This window comes from Scyliorhinus torazame, chromosome 6 (genome assembly GCF_047496885.1).
Source record: "Scyliorhinus torazame isolate Kashiwa2021f chromosome 6, sScyTor2.1, whole genome shotgun sequence".
NCBI lineage: Eukaryota > Metazoa > Chordata > Chondrichthyes > Carcharhiniformes > Scyliorhinidae > Scyliorhinus > Scyliorhinus torazame.
In genome coordinates this window covers 184,530,796-184,549,826 of record NC_092712.1, presented here as the reverse complement: position 1 = coordinate 184,549,826, position 19,031 = coordinate 184,530,796, and the positions used below count along the sequence as shown (strand labels likewise).

The following is a 19,031-nucleotide window of genomic DNA, read 5'->3' as shown; positions in this document are numbered from 1 at the left end:
CAGTACAGCAGCCATTTTGTCAGCTGCTGTAGGAGGCCACACATCTCAGTGTAATAAAGCCTTGATTACATCCTACTCTCGTCTTTGTGTAATTGATCGTGCATCAATTTATTACACTGAGTTTTTCAGAAGATGGACCTCCGCATCAAGCCGGATTGCCTGCAGCTGCATCCGCAAGCAGACAACGCCAAAAAGGACTTTGAACATTGGCGAGCCTGTTTTGAAGCGTACATCGGGTCTGCGCCAGACAAAATTCCAGAAGCACAGAAGCTCCAGATCCTTTACACGCAGCTGAGCTCCAACATCTTTCCACTTGTCCAGGACACACCGACCTACGCAGAGGCCATGGCGCTACTGAAGGAAAACTACGCTCAGCGGACTAACACACTTTACGCCAGGCATCTCCTCTCCACGCGGCGTCAACTTCCCGGTGAATCGGTGGAAGATTTCTGGCGCACCCTGCTCCCCCTAGTTAGAGACTGTGACTGTCAGGCCATTTCGGCCACGGAACACTCGAATTTGCTAATGAGAGACGCATTTGTTAGGGTCTGACTACATCCGCCAGCGCCTCTTAGAGGGGGCCACGCTCGACCTCACGGCGACCAAAAAAATAGCGCTTTCACTTACGGTCGCATCACGCAACATTCAGGCCTTTGCCCCCGGCCACGCGGCCCACCCCCACTGTGCATCGTGGACTCCGCAGACGGCCGCCCCATCGTGGACCCCATCAGCGACCGCCATCAGCCAATCCCACACCCCGCTAACCAGAGAATCTCCCTGGCCTCCGGGTCCCACTCCGTAGCGATTCGGGGGTACTGCATCGCCACTCTCACTGTCCAACGTGTGGAGTTCAGCGGCTTCCGCCTCTACGTCCTCCCCAACCTCTGTGCTGCCTTGCTACTCGGCCTGGACTTCCAGTGCAACCTCCAGAGCCTAACCCTGAAATTCGGCGGGCCCCTACCACCCCTTACTGTGTGCGGCCCACCTTCCCTTTTTGCAAACCTAACCCTGGATTGCAAACCCGTCGCCACCAAGAGCAGATGGTACAGTGCCCAGGACAGGACCTTCATCAGGTCTGAAGTCCAGCGGCTGCTTCAGGAAGGCATCATCGAGGCCAGCAACAGCCCCTGGAGAGCCCAAGTGGTAGTGGTCAAAACTGGGGAGAAAAACAGGATGGTCGTTGACTACAGTCAGACCATCAATCGGTAGACGCAGCTCGACGCGTACCCCCTCCCACGCATATCTGATATGGTCAATCAGATTGCACAGTACCGGGTCTTCTCGACAGTAGACCTGAAATCTGCCTACCACCAGCTCCCCATCCGCAAGGCGGACCGCCCATACACTGCATTCGAGGCAGACGGCCACCTTTACCACTTTATTAGGGTTCCCTTCGGCCTTCCAACGGAAGATGGACCGAATGGTTGACCGGTACAGGCTGCGGGCCACTTTCCCGTACCTGGACAATGTCACCATCTGCGGCCACGATCAGCAGGACCATGACGCCAACCTTGCCAAATTTCTCCACACCACCACTCTCCTCAACCTCACGTATAACAAGAAGTGCGTGTTCAGCACGAACCGCTCAGCCATCCTCGGCTATGTGGTCCAGAACGGAGTTGTGGGGCCCGACCCCGATCGCATGTGCCCCCTCATGGAACTCCCCCTCCCCCACTGCCCCAAGGCCCTCAAACGTTGCCTGGGGTTCTTTTCGTATTACGCCCAGTGGGTCCCAAACTATGCAGACAAGGCCCGCCCACTCATTCAATCCACTGTTTTTCCCCTGACGGCCTAGGCTCACCAGGCCTTCAATCGTATCAAGGCCGACATCGCCAAGGCCGCGATGCATGTGGTTGACGATATGTTCCCCTTCCAGGTCGAGAGCGATGCATCAGATGTCGCTCTGGCCGCCACCCTCAAGCAGGCAGGCAGGCACGTGGCATTCTTTTCCCGCACCCTGCATGCCTCTGAAATTCAGCACTCCTCCGTCGAAAAAGAGGCCCAAACCATCATTGAAACTGTGCGGCATTGGAGGCATTTCCTGGCCGGCAGGAGATTCACTCTCCTCACTGACCAACGGTCGGTTGCCTTCATGATTAATAACACACAGCGGGGCAAGATCAAAAACGATAAAATCTTGGTGGAGGATCGAGCTCTCCACCTACAATTACTAGATTTTGTATCGCCCCGGTAAGCTCAACGAGCCCCCCAATGCCCTATCCCGAGGTACATTTGCCAGCGCACAAGTGGATCGACTCCGGACCCTGCACGACAACCTCTGTCACCCAGGGGTTACACGTTTTTACCATTTCATCAAGGCCTGCAACCTGCCCTACTCCATTGCGGAGGTCAGGGCTGTCACCAGAGTGTGGTAGTATGCATTAGGGGTCATGTGGGACTGTGAAGCCGTGATGTCATTGGCTGACAGATCCCAGGTCCTGGTTGGCCATTGACCTCTAGCTCCGCCCTGAAGGCGGAGTATAAGAACCAGGAGTCCTCCCCCGCAGGCCAGTCTACTACTGAACTGCGGGGGAACAGTCACGCTTAATAAAGCCTCATCGACTTCACTCTATTCGTCTCTCGGAGTCTTTGTGCGCTACAATTTATTAAGCGTGACTAAAGGACTATGGAGCTCAGGATCATCCCGGAATGCCTGAGGATCAGCCCCCACACAGTGAACGCAGCAGCAGCTTTCAAGCACTGGCAGACTTGTTTCGAGGCCTACCTCAGAACGGCCCCCGGCCGGGTCACAGAAGACCAAAAACTACAGGTCCTGCACTCGAGGTTAAGCACGGAGATTTTCTCACTCATGGAAGACGCAGAGGATTTCCAGACGGCGTTCCCAGCATTAAAAAGTCTCTATGTTCGCCCAGTAAACCAGATCTACGCTCGCTATCAACTCGCAACGAGACGGCAAAGTCCCGGAGAATCGATAGATGAATTCTACACCGCGCTACTAATTTTGGGACGGGCCTGCAGCTGCCCGCCGGTGAACGCAAATGAACACACGGACATGTTAATGCGCGATGCTTTTGTGGCAGGTATGAACTCCTCCCAAATCCGCCAAAGACTTTTAGAAAAAGAGTCGCTAGGGCTCTCAGAGGCACGGGCCCTAGCAGCCTCCCTGGACGTGGCCGCGCGAAACGCCCGCGCCTACGGCCCCGACCGCGCGGCAGCCCATTGGGCTCCGTACGCACCCGCCGCGACAAACCCACCCCCCCCCCCCGGACACCCCACAGGCTTGCGTGGTTCAAACGCCAAGTCGCACCGGGGGAGCCCGCTGCTATTTCTGCGGCCAGGCGAAACACCCCCGGCAGCGCTGCCCGGCCCGCGCAGCGATCTGTAAGAGCTGCGGGAAAAAGGGCCATTTTGCGGCTGTGTGCCGGTCCCGGGAGGTCGCCGCTGTCCCAGGTGAACAGGGAGCCCTGCACGCCTTTTATGCTCCCCAACCCCCCCAGCGCCCCATGTACGACCCGCAGGCGCAACCACTTTGGGTCCCGACCACCGCTCTCCCCGGAGAAGAGGGAGTTCTGCGCGTCTCTAACGCTCCCCAACCCCCCACCCCCACCCCCGCGCCCCATGTATGACCCGCCAGCGTTACCACTTTGGGTCCCGGCCACCGCTGTCCCCAGAGAAGAGGGAGTCCTGCGTGTTCCTAACGCTCCCCAACCCCCCCAGCGCCCCATGTGCGACCCGCAGGTGCCGCCATTTTGGGTCCCGGCCACCACGAGGGGAGGGGCGCTGCCATCTTGGACCACCCCAGACCTGTGCGACGCATGGGGGCGGCCATTTTGTCCACCCCCGCCGCCATCTTGTGACCCCCCAGCCATGTGCGATGCATGGGGGCAGCCATCTTGTTCACCCCCGACGCCATCTTGGATGGCAACAACGGACCCCAGTGTCGACGGCTCCACGGGGTTCGAAGAAGACGCTCAACCATTACGACCACATCTGGCTTCAATGACGCTGGACCAAGCACGGCCCCGGTCGCTCCAGACGACGACGACAACGGTGCTGATAAACGGGCACGAGACACCATGCTTGGTCGACTCCGGGAGCACGGAGAGCTTTATCCACCCCGACACGGTAAGACGCTGTTCTTTGACCATCCGTCCCAGCGCACAAAAGATTTCCCTAGCTGCAGGATCCCACTCCGTACAGATCAAAGGCTTCTGCATAGTTACCCTAACGGTGCAAGGGAGGGAGTTCAAAAACTACAGGCCCTACGTCCTTCCCCAACTCTGCGCCCCCACATTACTGGGATTAGACTTCCAGTGCAATCTACAGAGCCTAACCTTCAAATTCGGCGGCCCAATACCCCCACTCACTATCTGCAGCCTCGCAACCCTCAAGGTTCAACCCCCATCCTTGTTTGCAAACCTCACCACGGATTGCAAACCCGTCGCCACTAGGAGCAGACGGTACAGCGCCCAGGACCGGACCTTCATTCGGTCCGAAGTCCAGCGGCTACTGAAGGAAGGCATAATCCAGGCCAGCAATAGTCCCTGGAGAGCACAGGTGTAGTAGTAAAGACAGGGGAGAAGCAAAGGATGGTCATAGACTATAGCCAGACCATCAACAGGTACACACAACTAGACGCGTACCCTCTCCCCCGCATATCCGACATGGTCAATCGGATTGCCCAATATAAGGTCTTCTCCACCGTGGACCTCAAGTTCGCCTACCATCAGCTCCCCATCCGCCCAAGTGACCGCAAGTACACAGCCTTCGAGGCAGACGGGCGATTATACCACTTCCTAAGGGTCCCATTTGGCGTCACAAACGGGGTCTCGGTCTTCCAACGAGAGATGGACCGAATGGTTGATCAACACGGGTTGCGGGCCACGTTCCCGTATCTCGACAATGTAACCATCTGCGGCCACGATCAGCAGGACCACGACGCCAACCTCCAAAAATTCCTCCAGACCGCTAAAGCCTTGAACCTCATGTACAACGAGGACAAGTGCGTTTTTAGCACAAACCGGCTAGCCATCCTGGGCTATGTAGTGCGCAATGGGATAATAGGCCCCGACCCCGAACATATGCGTCCCCTCACGGAATTTCCCCTCCCGCACTGCTCAAAAGCCCTAAAATGCTGCCTGGGGTTCTTTTCATACTACGCCCAGTGGGTCCCCCAGTATGCAGACAAGGCCCGCCCCCTAATACAGACCACGACCTTCCCTCTGTCGACAGAGGCTTGCCAGGCCTTCAGCCGCATCAAAGCGGATATCGCAAAGGCCGCGATGCGCGCCATCGACGAGTCCCTCCCCTTCCAGGTCGAGAGCGACGCCTCCGACGTAGCTCTAGCGGCCACCCTTAACCAAGCGGGCAGACCCGTGGCCTTTTTCTCCCGAACCCTCCACGCTTCAGAAATCCGCCACTCCTCAGTGGAAAAGGAAGCCCAAGCCATAGTGGAAGCGGTGCGACACTGGAGGCATTACCTGGCCGGCAGGAGATTCACTCTCCTCACGGACCAACGGTCGGTAGCCTTCATGTTCGATAATGCACAGCGGGGCAAAATCAAAAACGACAAGATCTTAAGGTGGAGGATCGAGCTCTCCACCTTCAACTACGAGATCTTGTATCGTCCCGGAAAGCTGAACGAGCCGTCCGATGCCCTATCCCGCGGCACATGTGCCAACGCACAAATTAACCGCCTCCAAACCCTCCACGAGGACCTCTGCCACCCGGGGGTCACTCGGTTCTACCACTTTATAAAGTCCCGCAACCTCCCATACTCTTTGGAGGAGGCCGTACAGTCACAAGGAACTGCCACATCTGCGCAGAGTGCAAACCGCATTTTTTCAGGCCGGATGGTGCGCACCTGATTAAGGCTTCCCGCCCCTTTGAACGCCTTAGTCTGGATTTCAAAGGAACCCTCCCCTCCACCGACCGCAACACATACTTCCTTAATGTGGTGGACGAGTACTCCCGCTTCCCATTCGCCATCCCCTGCCCTGACATGACCGCGGCCACAGTCATTAAAGCCCTGAACACCATATTCACACTGTTCGGTTGCCCCGCATACGTCCACAGCGACAGGGGGTCCTCTTTCATGAGTGACGAGCTGCGCCAGTTCATGCTCAGCAACGGTATAGCCTCGAGCAGGACGACCAGCTACAACCCCCGGGGGAACGGGCAAGTAGAGAGGGAGAACGGCACGGTCTGGAAGACCGTCCTACTGGCCCTACGGTCCAGGGACCTCCCAGTTTCACGGTGGCAGGACGTCCTCCCGGACGCCCTCCACTCCATCCGGTCACTACTGTGTACTAGCACTAACCAAACGCCTCATGAGCGCCTCCTTGTCTTCCCCAGGAAGTCCTCCTCTGGAACGTCGCTGCCGACCTGGCTGGCGGCCCCAGGACCCGTCTTGCTCCGAAAACATGTGCGGGCGCACAAGTCGGACCCGTTGGTCGAAAGGGTTCACCTCCTTCACGCGAACCCGCAGTACGCTTACGTGGAGTACCCCGACGGCCGACAGGACACGGTCTCCCTGCGAGATCTGGCGCCTGCCGGCAACACACACACCCCCCCCGACACCAATCACCCCCTCCCTGCCACCGCCGCACCACGCGACCGCCCCCTTCCCAGGAGGATCGGTCCTCCTCCCAGGCCCGACCAGAAGTGAAGCCCAAGCTGAAACCGTAAGGCTCCCGGAGACGACAACACTGGAACAAGCACCACCACCACCACCGGGGCCGAGGCGATCGACACGGACGACCAGACCGCCCGACCGACTCGTGGCGTCGATCTAACACTACAATATGTGGACTTTTAACGAGAACATTTTGTCTTTTTCTCCTGACGATTACTGTAAATAGTTCGAAACAAAAAAAAACCTTGTACATACTGTAATAACATGCGAACGTTTTCCTCCGAGGACCAGCCTTGTAAACCCTTACCACCATGCGAAGCATCACCCCGCCGGGTTCATTTTTAACAAGGGGTGAATGTGGTAGTATGCATTAGGGGTCATGTGGGACTGTGAAGCCGTGATGTCATTGGCTGACAGATCCCGGGTCCTGGTTGGCCATTGACCTCTAGCTCCGCCCTGATGGCGGAGTATAAAACCAGGAGTCCTCCCCCGCAGGCCAGTCTACTACTGAACTGCGGGGGAACAGTCACGCTTAATAAAGCCTCATCGACTTCACTCTATTCGTCTCTCGGAGTCTTTGTGCGCTACACAGAGACTGCCAGGTCTGCGCAGAGTGTAAACCGCACTTCTACCAGCCAGACCGTGTGCGCCTGGTGAAGGCCTCCTGCCCCTTTGAACGCCTCAGCGTGGACTTCAAAGGGCCCCTCCCCTCCACCGACCGCAACACGTACTTTCTCAGTGTGGTCGATGAATATTCCAGATTCCCCTTTGCCCACATGACGTCTGCCACCGTCATCAAAGCCCTCAACACCATCTTCGCTCTGTTCGGCTTCCCCGCCTCCGTCCACAGTGACCGGGGATCCTCATTCATGAGCGATGAGCTGCTCCAGTACCTGCTCAACAGGGGCATTGCCTCGAGCAGGATGACCAGCTACAACCCCAGGGGAAATGGGCAGGTGGAGAGGGAGAATGGGACGGTCTCGAGGGCCGTCCAGCTGGCCCCACGGTCCAGAAATCTCCCGGCCTCCCGCTGGCAGGAGGTGCTCCCCAACGCAGTTCACGCTATTCGGTCGCTCCTGTGCACCGCGACTAATGAAACCCCCCATGAACGTCTCTTTGCCTTCCCCAGGAAGTCCACCTCCGGGGTTTCGCTCCCAACGTGGCTGGCAGCTCAAGGACCCGTTCTCTTCCGTAGACACGTTCGACTCCACAAGGCGGACCCGTTGGGTGAGAGGGTACAGCTACTTCACGCCAACCCGCAGTACGCCTATGTAGCGTACCCCGACAGCCACCCCCCCCCCCCCTCCGATCCGGCGCCTACCCCCCCCCCCCCCCACACACACCCCCCCCACCCCGGCGCACCCCACCGCAGCCCTCGCTCCGGGACAATCCGTCCTACTCTTGCTCACACCCGGGGATGGAGAGGATTTCGACACGCTCCCGGAGTCACCGAAGACCAAGCCGCCGCCGGAGTCGCCACCAGCACTGCGGCGCTCTCAACGACGGATCAAGGCACCGGACCGCCTGAATTTGTAATATTATCTGGACTTTTAAAACACAACATTCTGTATATAGTTCTCCACCACCCCCGCTGGACTCATTTCTTTAACAGGGCATGAATGTGGTAGTCACCACTGATGTATATATTGTATATATAGGATGTTGATATAGGTGCTTTACGGTAAGGCCCCTGTACTACAGGTATGGGGGTAGATCCTTTCCTGCTGGCTCCACCCAGTAGGCGGAGTATAAATATGTGTGCTCCCAGTACAGCAGCCATTTCATTAGCTGCTGTAGGAGGCTACACATCTCAGTGTAATAAAGCCTCAATTACATCCTACTCTCGTCTTTGTGTAATTGATGGTGCATCACAGACAATGGTTATTGGAATTCAGCCAGCAAGGTAGCCTTCCTCCTAGTTGGCGCAGTCCTGGGCGATGCACTGCAGTTGTATGAGCTGGAACTGCTCGAGGAGGAAGCGGCAGCAGCGGAGCCAGCCCTAGAGGAACAGGAGGCAGCCGCTGAGGATGGAGAGCCAGCCGCCCAACAGGCCGAGGAGGAGGAGGTGCAAAGGAGGCCTCGTGTGTACCGGCAGCGCCTGTCATTCAAGGACCTGCAGAACCAGGCATGCCATCGAAGACTTTGGCTGAGCAGGGGGACAGTGAGACATATCTGTCAGATCATGGCGTACCTGGCACCGTGGGGGAATATTGGACGATACCTGCTCCTGGTGGCCATCACGGACGGTTGCTCTGAACTTTTACGCCATGGGGTCCTTCCAGGCGCCAAGTAGGGATCTGTTCGAGATCTCAGAGCTTGGTGCAGAGGTGCACCCATGCAGTCACTGAGGTCCTGTATGCCCAGTCGGCTCAATACATCCATTTAAATGTGGACCGAGCCCACCAGGATGCCCGGGCAGCGGGGTTTGCCACCATCGGTGAGATTCCCTGGGTCCAAAGGGTGATTGACAGTACGTATATCGCACTATGAGCACCTGTAGATGACAGGCTGCTCTTCACAAACCGAATGGAGTTCCACTCGATGAACGTGCAGCTGGTGTGTGACCATCAGATGCGCATCATGCACGTCTGCGCCCGATACCCGGGCAGTGTGCACAATGCCTTCATCCGGGCACACTATTTTTAATAAATGTTTTTTGTTGGGTTTTTGAACAAAGTATATTTGCCGTTATGTACGCAGAATATGATATATATATATAAAGATTTATATAAAGAAGAGAAGGGCACACATAAACATATCACAAAAAAAAAGTAATAATAAAAAATAAAATAAAGTAACTGGTAAGGTATTATGCACCAGCTCAACAGCAGCAACTCTACAATTGGCAAAGTTATTTACAACACATAAGTAGGCATCTGTTCATGTGCCTGAGCCACTCTGGAGGGGCTCTCCAGTTAGACGCTGGCTGGGTCACCTCCATCATGGTGGCCTGTTACGTCCTCCACAACATCGCGCAACAGAGGGGCAACGTGCTGGAGGGGGAGGACGAACGCCAGGCTTTGTCTGACGATAAGGATGTGGGGGGAGGACGAGGATAGGCAGGACATTGGGCCCAGGCATGCAGGGGAGGCCGGACAACGTGTTCACCAGGGCCAGCATGCACAGGATGCTCTGATCGCCTCCAGGTTCACCAACTGGGGGGCAGGGGTGGGACTGGCCAGGGGCACGGACACCGCCTCCCACCCCTATACTTACCCTGGCCAACCACCCCTCCGCCTGCAACTCCATCCGTGATACTTACTTATCTGCCACTATGGGGTGTGGTCCCTGGGTTGGCAGTAACAGCAGGTATGGCCCACCTGCTCTGCGATCAACTCTGGTACTCCGCATCATTCAACAACGTCTAACTCATGCCCATGGTAGCACCTTCCATCGTTCACCTGGGTGATCCTGCATGCGAGCTGGTCATTCAATCACACTGCCATCGAATCCCTGGGGTGACAGAGGTGGGAATGGGAGTGGTGGGATGGGGATGGGACATCGGAGCAGTAAGCGCTGGTTGAATTGGGGTCCCTGAGCCAAGCCCACCCCCAGTGTCCATCCATCCACACACACACCCCGCCACACCACTCTGTGGCCAGCATAGACAAGCCCACCCCTCACACCCTTCTGACAGCACTCCGAGGCAGTTTGTAACATTGAACACCTGGCACAATGTGAAAACATATATACAGATACATGCCCGAGTCCCGGTCACTAAACTGTGGCCTGCACCTGTGCCAACTTAACTAGTGTCTACTTTTCTGTCCTTACGGCCCTCACGCTATGTCCAGGTGGAACCCTGGATGACACATCAGGAGTGGAGGCGGTCTGCTGTGATTCACGCCCTGCGATCTTGATCCCCTTTGGCAGGCATCTTCTGGGGCCACCGGGTCTGGATGGGCCCGGCTGCTGCATGGGTGTCCCAGGTGGCATGGTGCCGCCCTGTTCGGCCTGTGGCCCAGCAGATGCACCTGGGACAGGGGAACGGGGGACGGTGGACAGTGGATGGTGGACGATGGGAGAGGGGTACAAGGTGCTGCGCTGTTCCTGCACCTCCCATGTGGGAGTCACCGGCACGGGCTACATCACCTTCTCCTCCCAATGGCCCCTGGGCTACTCCATGGGATGAGGGTGTGAGTGGAGCTTTCCCCGGAGGCTCCCACACCACTGCCAGTCCTGGAGGCCTGCTGTCGTCTCGGCCAGGGTCTGCATGGTCACGGCCATGGAGCACAGGGAGTGGACCGTCTCCATCTGGGACTGTGCCACATCACCCATTGACTGTGCCACCACCTTCTGGGTCTGTGCCACATAAGCCAGTGACTTCTCCATCTCTTCTGGGACTGGGCCTCCTCCATCTGTCTTTGCCACATCGGCCAGTGCCTGGGCAATGCCACAAACGCTCTCAGCATGGCCCGCTGTGACGGGACCACGCTCAGGAGCGCTGCTGCAATGTCAAGGTGGCTTTGGCCACTGCCTGCACAGGTTGCCCCAGGCCTTGGGCATGTTGCTCCAAGGCCGAAACCCTCAACCCCAAGACCTCCACCACAGACCCCCACCTGTGTGGTGTTGGCCTGGGTGGCTCACATGGTCGGCGCCATCTCCTGCTCCTGCACGCGGTTGGACTCCTCCACTTGTGCCTGCAGGTGCTGGATGTTTACCGACAGCCCCTCATGTAGTCCCTGGCGCTGCAACTGCATCACCACGATCAATGGGACTGTCCGTTTCAGAAGCCCAAAAACCCATCTGGACGGTAGCTCATTCCTGGGGCCGTCCAACTGTCCGCCGCCCCCTTGGGAGTTCCTACCACCACCTGCTGAACCGAAGCAGGTGTGTAGTGCGCACCAGAGAGTGTCAGAGGTGTCCCAGGAGCCTCTTCACTTAAGTGCACAACCGAGGTAAATGTCTTGGATGGTGGAGGGTGTTGAAGACAGCTGTGACGGGAAATCCGTGTCAACATTGGACTCGAGCTCCGGGGTGTCCTGACTCTCGGGGATATGGCTCGCGTCAGTGTCCTCATCGCTGCTCTGCACCTGGGGCTGTGGCTGTGGAGACCAGAAGGGCCGCCCCAGCACCAGCAGCTCCTGCAAGACAGAAGACAGGACTCATGATTAGACTGCAGGCGGGGGTTGTGTGAGGTGGGGGGGGAGGGGGGGGGGAGGGGGGGGGCTAGTGTCGGGGGGGTGGTTGACACACGTGTCAGGGGGAACCGCAACTCAGTAGGGCCTCACTTCCTTGCCGAACGCCGATCTCCGCCCCAGCGACTGCCCTTTCCTCAGGTCCGTCGACCACGTCCAGGGCCCTCCACTCTTCTGTGGTGAGGGGCCGCAGGTCTGTAGGTCCCTCTCCAGTCTTTTCCCGCTCCCAGCGGTTATGGTTAGTCTTCTCCTGGTGGGGTCGAAAACAGAAAATGCAGAGTGTAAGATAGTCCGATGCATGCAACTCAGGGGATGGGTAGCTGGTGGCTTCAGTGGCCAGGGCACCCGGAATGGTTGCTGACATGTGATGCAGGGTTGGGTGTGCTGTCATGTGATGTGGGATCGGCCACCCTCCGGCTGAGGGGGTGGGGGAGTGGGGTTATGGGGGTTGGTGCCAGAGACACAGTGCTGCCGACTGACTCTAGGCACCCTGAGGAGGTCATGCAGTTTTTTACAGCACGGTTGTTAGTCCGGACAGGCTTGCTCATGACGCTTACAGCCAATTATTTATCAAAATTCTTCTCATTACTGTCTCCACTGTGCTGAATTTAATATATGGCTGTATAAATAAGATATTGCAGCTTGTGAGGATCTTTGGTTGGAATTATGAAGCTTACCGTTTGGATAACTTATGCTCATGATTTAGATTTTCTTGATTTCCTTTTCCTTGAGTATTTACTGAATTGGACTTTAAATTGTCACAGTGATGAACACACTGGTTGCACTGTATATTAAATTCCAGTATTTACCCCAGTTCAGGGTCTTAACCATCTGGTGCTGCTTCAATTTGCATTGGGACAATTAGCAACAGAAACAAAAAATTAAGACTGCATATTGAGGAACTGGTCTTATCAATTGATAAAGTAGTTACCTTATGTTTCCCAATTGCATATTTGCCCTTATCCCCTGGTATGTGGGGGAAGGCAATGGAAGCATATTTAAAAAACTATAAATTTGAACTTGCTCCATAATTGCAGCTGCTTTCATGCATTGTACCTAAACCATTAAAAAAATATCACTACCAAGATTTCTTAGTGTAAATTGAGAGATACTAACTTAGTCGCTTTGTTCCCAAGTTTCAAAACATCTGAAATAAAATCAAAGAAAGTTTTATTTAAAAATAGGTATTAACTACAATCTTGCAAGGCTTTGCATGCTTGTTTCTCATTGTTCTATCTCAAAGCTTAATATTAGAACGATAAGCAAAACTTTACACGTCTGTTAAACATGTACATGCAGAGCTCTGCTTGGCATAATTGGAGAGAATGGAGTGTAAAGACAACAAAATAGTACCTGAACCAGATTGATTTGTGTTGTATATGACTGAGTTGCTTAAAATTGACACAACTTAGAAGATGGGGTGACGTTGAACCTTTGGGAAATGGGTTCAAACCCAACCCAACTGATGTGATAGAAATTTTCCATATCTGCTGTTTGAAGTCAAACTATCTTGAGCCATTCTGACAAATGGTACAAATCACATAACATTTTCCCAATGATTCAGTTGGAGAAACCATGCGGATAGATAATACAGGAACAGATATGCAACACCACTACTTGTAGGGGCTAATCTTCTGATTTGGGATAGTTCTGGGGCAGAGTAGGCCAATAACCGTGCCTGGCCTATGGGTGTTTAACACAAAGTGAAAAGTACTCTAGCAATTTCGCATCTCAACACAATGGGCATGAAAGCTCTCGGAATAAAATAATTTGTAAATTCCTGCTAACGAGAATATCCTGTGAAACATAGCATAGTGACACTACATGATGTTGTATTCAACTAGTACTGTACAAGGTAATGAGGATGGATTCATGTGCACAAGATGAATTCCTCATTTTAGCTAGAAAACGCAGCAAGAAAGGGACATACAATGAAGAGCTAGTATTGATAGTGACCCAGTTTGAAAGCAGAGAATATATTTTCTGACCTTTCTGTTCATAAATCGATATCTTCTGACCTAAAATGAAAGATAATAATCAGGAGGATTAGTTAATAACCCTCTTTAGTTGGTAGCATCCACATGGTGAAATACAAATAATACTGATTTCCATGTCTCTGATTTTATGTCTGCAAATTTACTTTTGAATATTCCGGAGACAAGGAGCTGGATTCTCAGATTTTGAGGCTAGGTCCGGAGCATGTGTCTAGTCTTACAACCAAAACGTCGGCAGCGCCCCCCCAGACCAATGCTCCACCCGGTGAGGGGCTAGCAGCTGCGCCACGTATAGCCCCCGGCTTTACCTGCCGATACGGGTGGAGAATTGCTGGGTCCGTGCATGCGCATGGCGGCGCCCTGCGGCTGTCGCGCCGACTAATATGGCGGCGGCCACACGCGGACCCGGCCTGCCAGATAGTGCCCTCCTGTGACCCCCTCGCCACCCCTGGACTACCCCCCACCAGTCCCCCCAACACCTGCCAAAGCCCCCCCCCCCCCCCCCCCCCCGTCCAGTGGGGATCTTTCCCCCCCCCCCCCGACTGTGGCGATGCTGGACAAAGTCCACAGCCGTCACGTGTGGTCCTTGAAAACGGAGAGCACAAGCGCAACACGCCGATGGCCAGTAGGTCCATCTAGGGGCGGCGCATCGGGGAAGGGCCTTCAGGTAACGTCCTGAGGCTGTCCCAAAAGCGTGCGGTGTACTCACCAATGACGCCCGTTTGGAGGGGGCGGAGCATCTGGAAAACGGCACCACCCCCGATTTCGGCATCAAAACGGATTCTCCGGCCAATAGCCAAATGTGATTTTGGCGTCGGCAATCGGAGAATCCAGCCCAAGTTCTCTGATTGGGCTCTGTTGAATATTAATTGGGTGGTGTGATATTACCATCAGTATTACTGTTATGAATCTTTTTTTTTTGTAAATTTAATGTATCCAATTAACTTTTTTTTCCAATTAAAGGGCAATTTAGCATGGCCAATCCACCTACCCTGCACATCTCTGGGTTGTGGGGGCGAAACCCACACAAACACGGGGAGAATGTGCAAACTCCACATGGACAGTGACCCAGAGCCGGGATCGAACTGGGACCTTAGCGCCGTGAGGCAACAGGGTTAACCCACTGCGCCACCGTGCTGCCTACTGTTATGAATCTTGTCCTGGTTTTGCAGTGAGATACATTTAAGCATTATGGGTGGGTTCTAGCTTCTTGGATGATAATGGGAGATCGTCATGGGGGAACAGTGCAAATTGTTATAAATTACCCTTACAATTTGCTAACGCGGGGTCTCGACACTTGTTAGAGAGAGAATGACAATTGGGTGCAGACTGCATCTGGTGCAGCTTAAATGGTCATCTCCAATGCAACTGATTGTCTTCATGTTGGGAACCTATCATTCACATATCATACACAAGTGCTTAAATAGCTACAATTTGACACAAAACCAGCGAAGTAAAAACAAAAAGTCCTTCGCCAGAGCTGACCCTATGTCCTTTGCTTTCCAGGATCCCCATCAGACGAGGCCAGGACGTTCTGGGTCACAGCTCCCCCTCCAGACCCTCAGAACAGCCCGGAACAGACCGTCGGGAAAGACATTGACTTCACGGCATTGCTTTCACCAGCACCATCCACTGGAGCAGAGACTATCACCTCAGTGGGACATGTTAGTGGTCAGGTTCCTGGGTCACGTTCTGGTGAGCACCACACACATGAAACAGCACATTAGGTGAAGGAAGTGACTCCCGAGAGAGTGGCCAGTCAGAGGGCTGCCTGTCCCAGGGAACAGCTGCCTCATAGACCTCTGGAAAAGATGATCCCATCATTGGTGCAGTACAGATTCAGAGACAGAAGTTACAGCAGGGGGTGTCAGCAATATTTCAGTGCCTACAAATGCAACGGGAGGGGTTCAATCGCCTTCAAGCGCATGAGATATTGCCAACAATGTGTGGCATCCAGGCCAACACTGAAAGGGTGGCTTCCACGGTGGAAGACCGGAGGCAAGGAGCCAGAACCATGTGTCAGGATATCCAAGGCTTGGGGGCATACTGTACTGTCCATGGCTGAGGTGCTGGACAGGAGGACCCAGCCACAGGCGGACATGTCCCAGGTGCAGATGGGCATTGCTGTGGCAATCTAGAGTTTGGCCCACTCAAAGAGTGATGGCTGAGGGCATCAAAAACATTGGTCAGATGTTTACTGACCTTAGCCAGTCACAGAGGAACATGACACAGGCAATGAAGAACATGACTCGTTCACTGAGGGACATGTCCCAGTCACAGACTAGCATGGCTGAGGGCATCGACACCATGGTTCAGTCAAGGACGGGCCTCCAGGACCAGATAACATTGAGGCCTGTGAAGCTCACTCCGGCTACCCCTCCGTCCCTTGGAGTAGGCCGGGGGCCAGCGAGCACCCCGATAGAGGAGAAAGCAAAGGGGCCCATCCCAGGGCCACAGGGGAGGCCCTGGTACACTGCATCCCTTCTGAATCCTATGTGCCTGACACCTCTGACATGCAGCAGGCAGAACAGGCTAATACGTCGTCACCAGTGACACCAGGAAGGCAGCCGGACCCATCCAGGCCTTCCAGAGGACGGCCACCAAGGACATCACAGGGCAGAGGGTGAGACAAGCAGCAGGCCAGCTCCACTCCTGATATGTAACCTGGGGCAAAACCTAGAAGGAGCCATGGAGGATCAGAAAGATCAGGTGCAGTTGGACATAGTGAATCAGGGGGAAGGGCATCAAATCTGAAAAAACGCACCATTGAAAACGTTTCCACCACCAGTCCGATCTGCTTCTCACTGTTGTCCCATGGGTGGGAAGGCTTAGCCATGGCTGGGTTTTAGTTTATGACGGCTGGAGGGGACGGGTGGGGAGAGGGTTCAGGGAGCATCGGAACCATAGACTCCCATAGGCATCCACCCTCACCGAGAAGTGACAGGCCATGGGAGCCACAGTGTGAGACAGCCTGGTATGACAGAATCCCTAGTCCATGAACCCAAAGCTTGCTCCATCTCGCCCCACCACACCCCCTCTCCCAAAATAATGTGGCCATGAGAAGGAGTCCCCATCACACATCAGGGATCATCTGGGTGGACAGATGTATGTCATCTAAATGACAAGTGTCAGACTTTAGCAGACAATGAGGTGCACCAAAGCACATCTCTCAGCGAGTCATCATCCTCCATCCCGCAGGCAAGACCTGCTGATACTGCCAACTCAGAACCAACGCCCTGATGCTGAAATGGCGCTCGGGGGGGGGGGGGGGGGGGGGGGGGGGTGCAGGGCAGAGCGGTAGCTGTGGGAAGGGGTGAAAAGCTAAGGAGTTAGCAATATATTGGCCTGATAGTTGGCGAATCAGGAGCTGATCAGGTTCTCCCTAGTTCTGCGGCCAGAAGGACTCATTTCACAGCCTGTCAAGCCAGCTCCGTGTCCTCTCCTGGACACGTGTCCAGTGAGGCCTGCCATTCATGCCCCTCCTCCAACATGTTGTCCCGCTGCTGCGCAGGTTTTGCAGGATGCAGCAGGCTACCACTATACGTTCGATCCTCTGGGGGATGTGTTGGCGAGCACACCCCACCAGAGCGGTCCAAGAAGTGGAAGCACATCTTCAACAGCCAATGCACCGCTCAATAATCCTGGTTGCTGAGTGAGCATCATTTTAACGATTCTCCACCTCGATCTGGGGCCTCCGCCAGGTGTCATCAGCCATGACTTCAGCGGGTAAGCCTTGTTGCCCACTAACCAACCCCTCACCCGAGGGAGCACCTCAAAGGCACCAGGATCCTCCGAGTGCACCAGGATGCATGAGTCATGTACGCTGCCTGGGTATCAGGCACAGATATGCACAATGTACAGCTGGTGATCACACACCAACTGAACATTCAGGAAATGCAACTCCTTCCTGTTAATGAAGGGTACCAGCTGCCGAGCCGGTGCTTTGAGGGCAACATGAATGCCATCAATAACCCCCTGGACCTGGGGCATGCCAGAAATGGCAGCAAATCCAACAGTCCAGTCATCCTGGTGGGCCTGCTCCTGGTTAAAGTGGATGGTAATAGCTGCCCGGGCACATAGGGCATCCATCATATCTTGGTTGCACTTGTGCACTTATGTTTGCAAAATTCTGCACATGAACCGCTCGAGCCCTGGAACGAGCCAGAGGCACAGATGTTGAGGGCAGCCGTCAAACTGGTGGAAAACGGGAGCGAATGTCCTCCTAGCCCTCGCGGTACAAGATCCGCAACCATCTGGCACAGATGACACACAGTCTCCTTGGTGAGGTGGAGTCAACGGTGGCACACACAGGCCGGCAGCTCCTCAAAGGGCGAGGACTGGCGGTAAAAACATGGCCTGATGTGGGGCTGCCTTTGTATCTCCTCCTCGACCTGGTGAAAGGCTGGCTCTTGAGCCTCACTGGCTGGTCCTGCGGTTCTGCGGCAGGCTCCTGTCATGCAGGGTCCTCTCTTGGATGGCACTGGCGCTCTCACCACCGTGCACCTGCGCCGGCGCAGCGGTCAGGTAGAGAGCGAGCATGGCAGACTGCGTTCCAAATTCCATTTCTGTGGGGGCTGTCAGCAAAGTGGTGCTTCCACTGACCATCCAAACCCCCCAAATTACATGATCATCCTGAGTTTGACTGCTCAGCTACCCTCAAATTCTGCCGCACCCAGTCCACTAGTGAGGCCGTTACTCTGAGAGGGGCTGTGTGCCAGGGACAGTTCCAGTGGCCACCGGTGCATGTGTCCTTTTGTGTGGGGTTAGCTCTGTTAATCCCCTGTTTCCTCTGCTGTGGAGCTGTGCATCTAAGGAGTGCAATGAGGACTCCTAACACCTGGTGATTTGGCGATTGAGCATTATCATGCGCATCCCCTGATACATGAGGGTTTCCAGATGGGCGGGGTAGATGGATATCTACATAATCAGGGGACCTCAGAGCATTTCGAGGATATTGGCAGCAGCCAACAGTTTAAACAGTCAAGAGCCTGTAAGTAACATCTAAGGGATGAGTTGCTGGTCTTTTACACCAATAATGGGACATTCAGCTCTGGCAACCCCATCCCGAGGGAGACACCCCAAGTCCACACCCTTGCTACCAAGTCGACCCCCATTAGTCCTGGAGCTCCAGACATACACCCCTCAGTAACCTGAGGACAATGAAAAAGGTACTCACCTCCTTGCTCCCTTTCAAAGGCAAGACCATGGCGCCAAATCCCCATTTGCAAATACTTGCGGCAAATCATGCCCGTGTAACTCACGGCTGGGAGTGTGGAACTTCGGGCTTCATTTGAATGCTAAGGA

The 19,031-nt window shown here is 54.9% G+C and overlaps 1 protein-coding gene across 5 annotated transcripts in view; it reads right to left on the bottom strand.

Moving 5' to 3' along the window:
- Positions 1 to 19,031, bottom strand: part of LOC140425176 (leucine-rich repeat-containing protein 72) — a 150,777-nt gene that overhangs the window by 4,132 nt on the left and 127,614 nt on the right. For all 5 annotated transcript variants that reach the window (XM_072509166.1, XM_072509167.1, XM_072509169.1 and 2 more), the window contains 2 exons: positions 13,722 to 13,751; positions 12,850 to 12,880 (listed from right to left, as the gene is read on the bottom strand). In XM_072509166.1, coding sequence (XP_072365267.1) covers positions 12,850 to 12,880; positions 13,722 to 13,751 — 61 coding nt within the window. The remainder of the gene's footprint in view (positions 1 to 12,849; positions 12,881 to 13,721; positions 13,752 to 19,031) is intronic.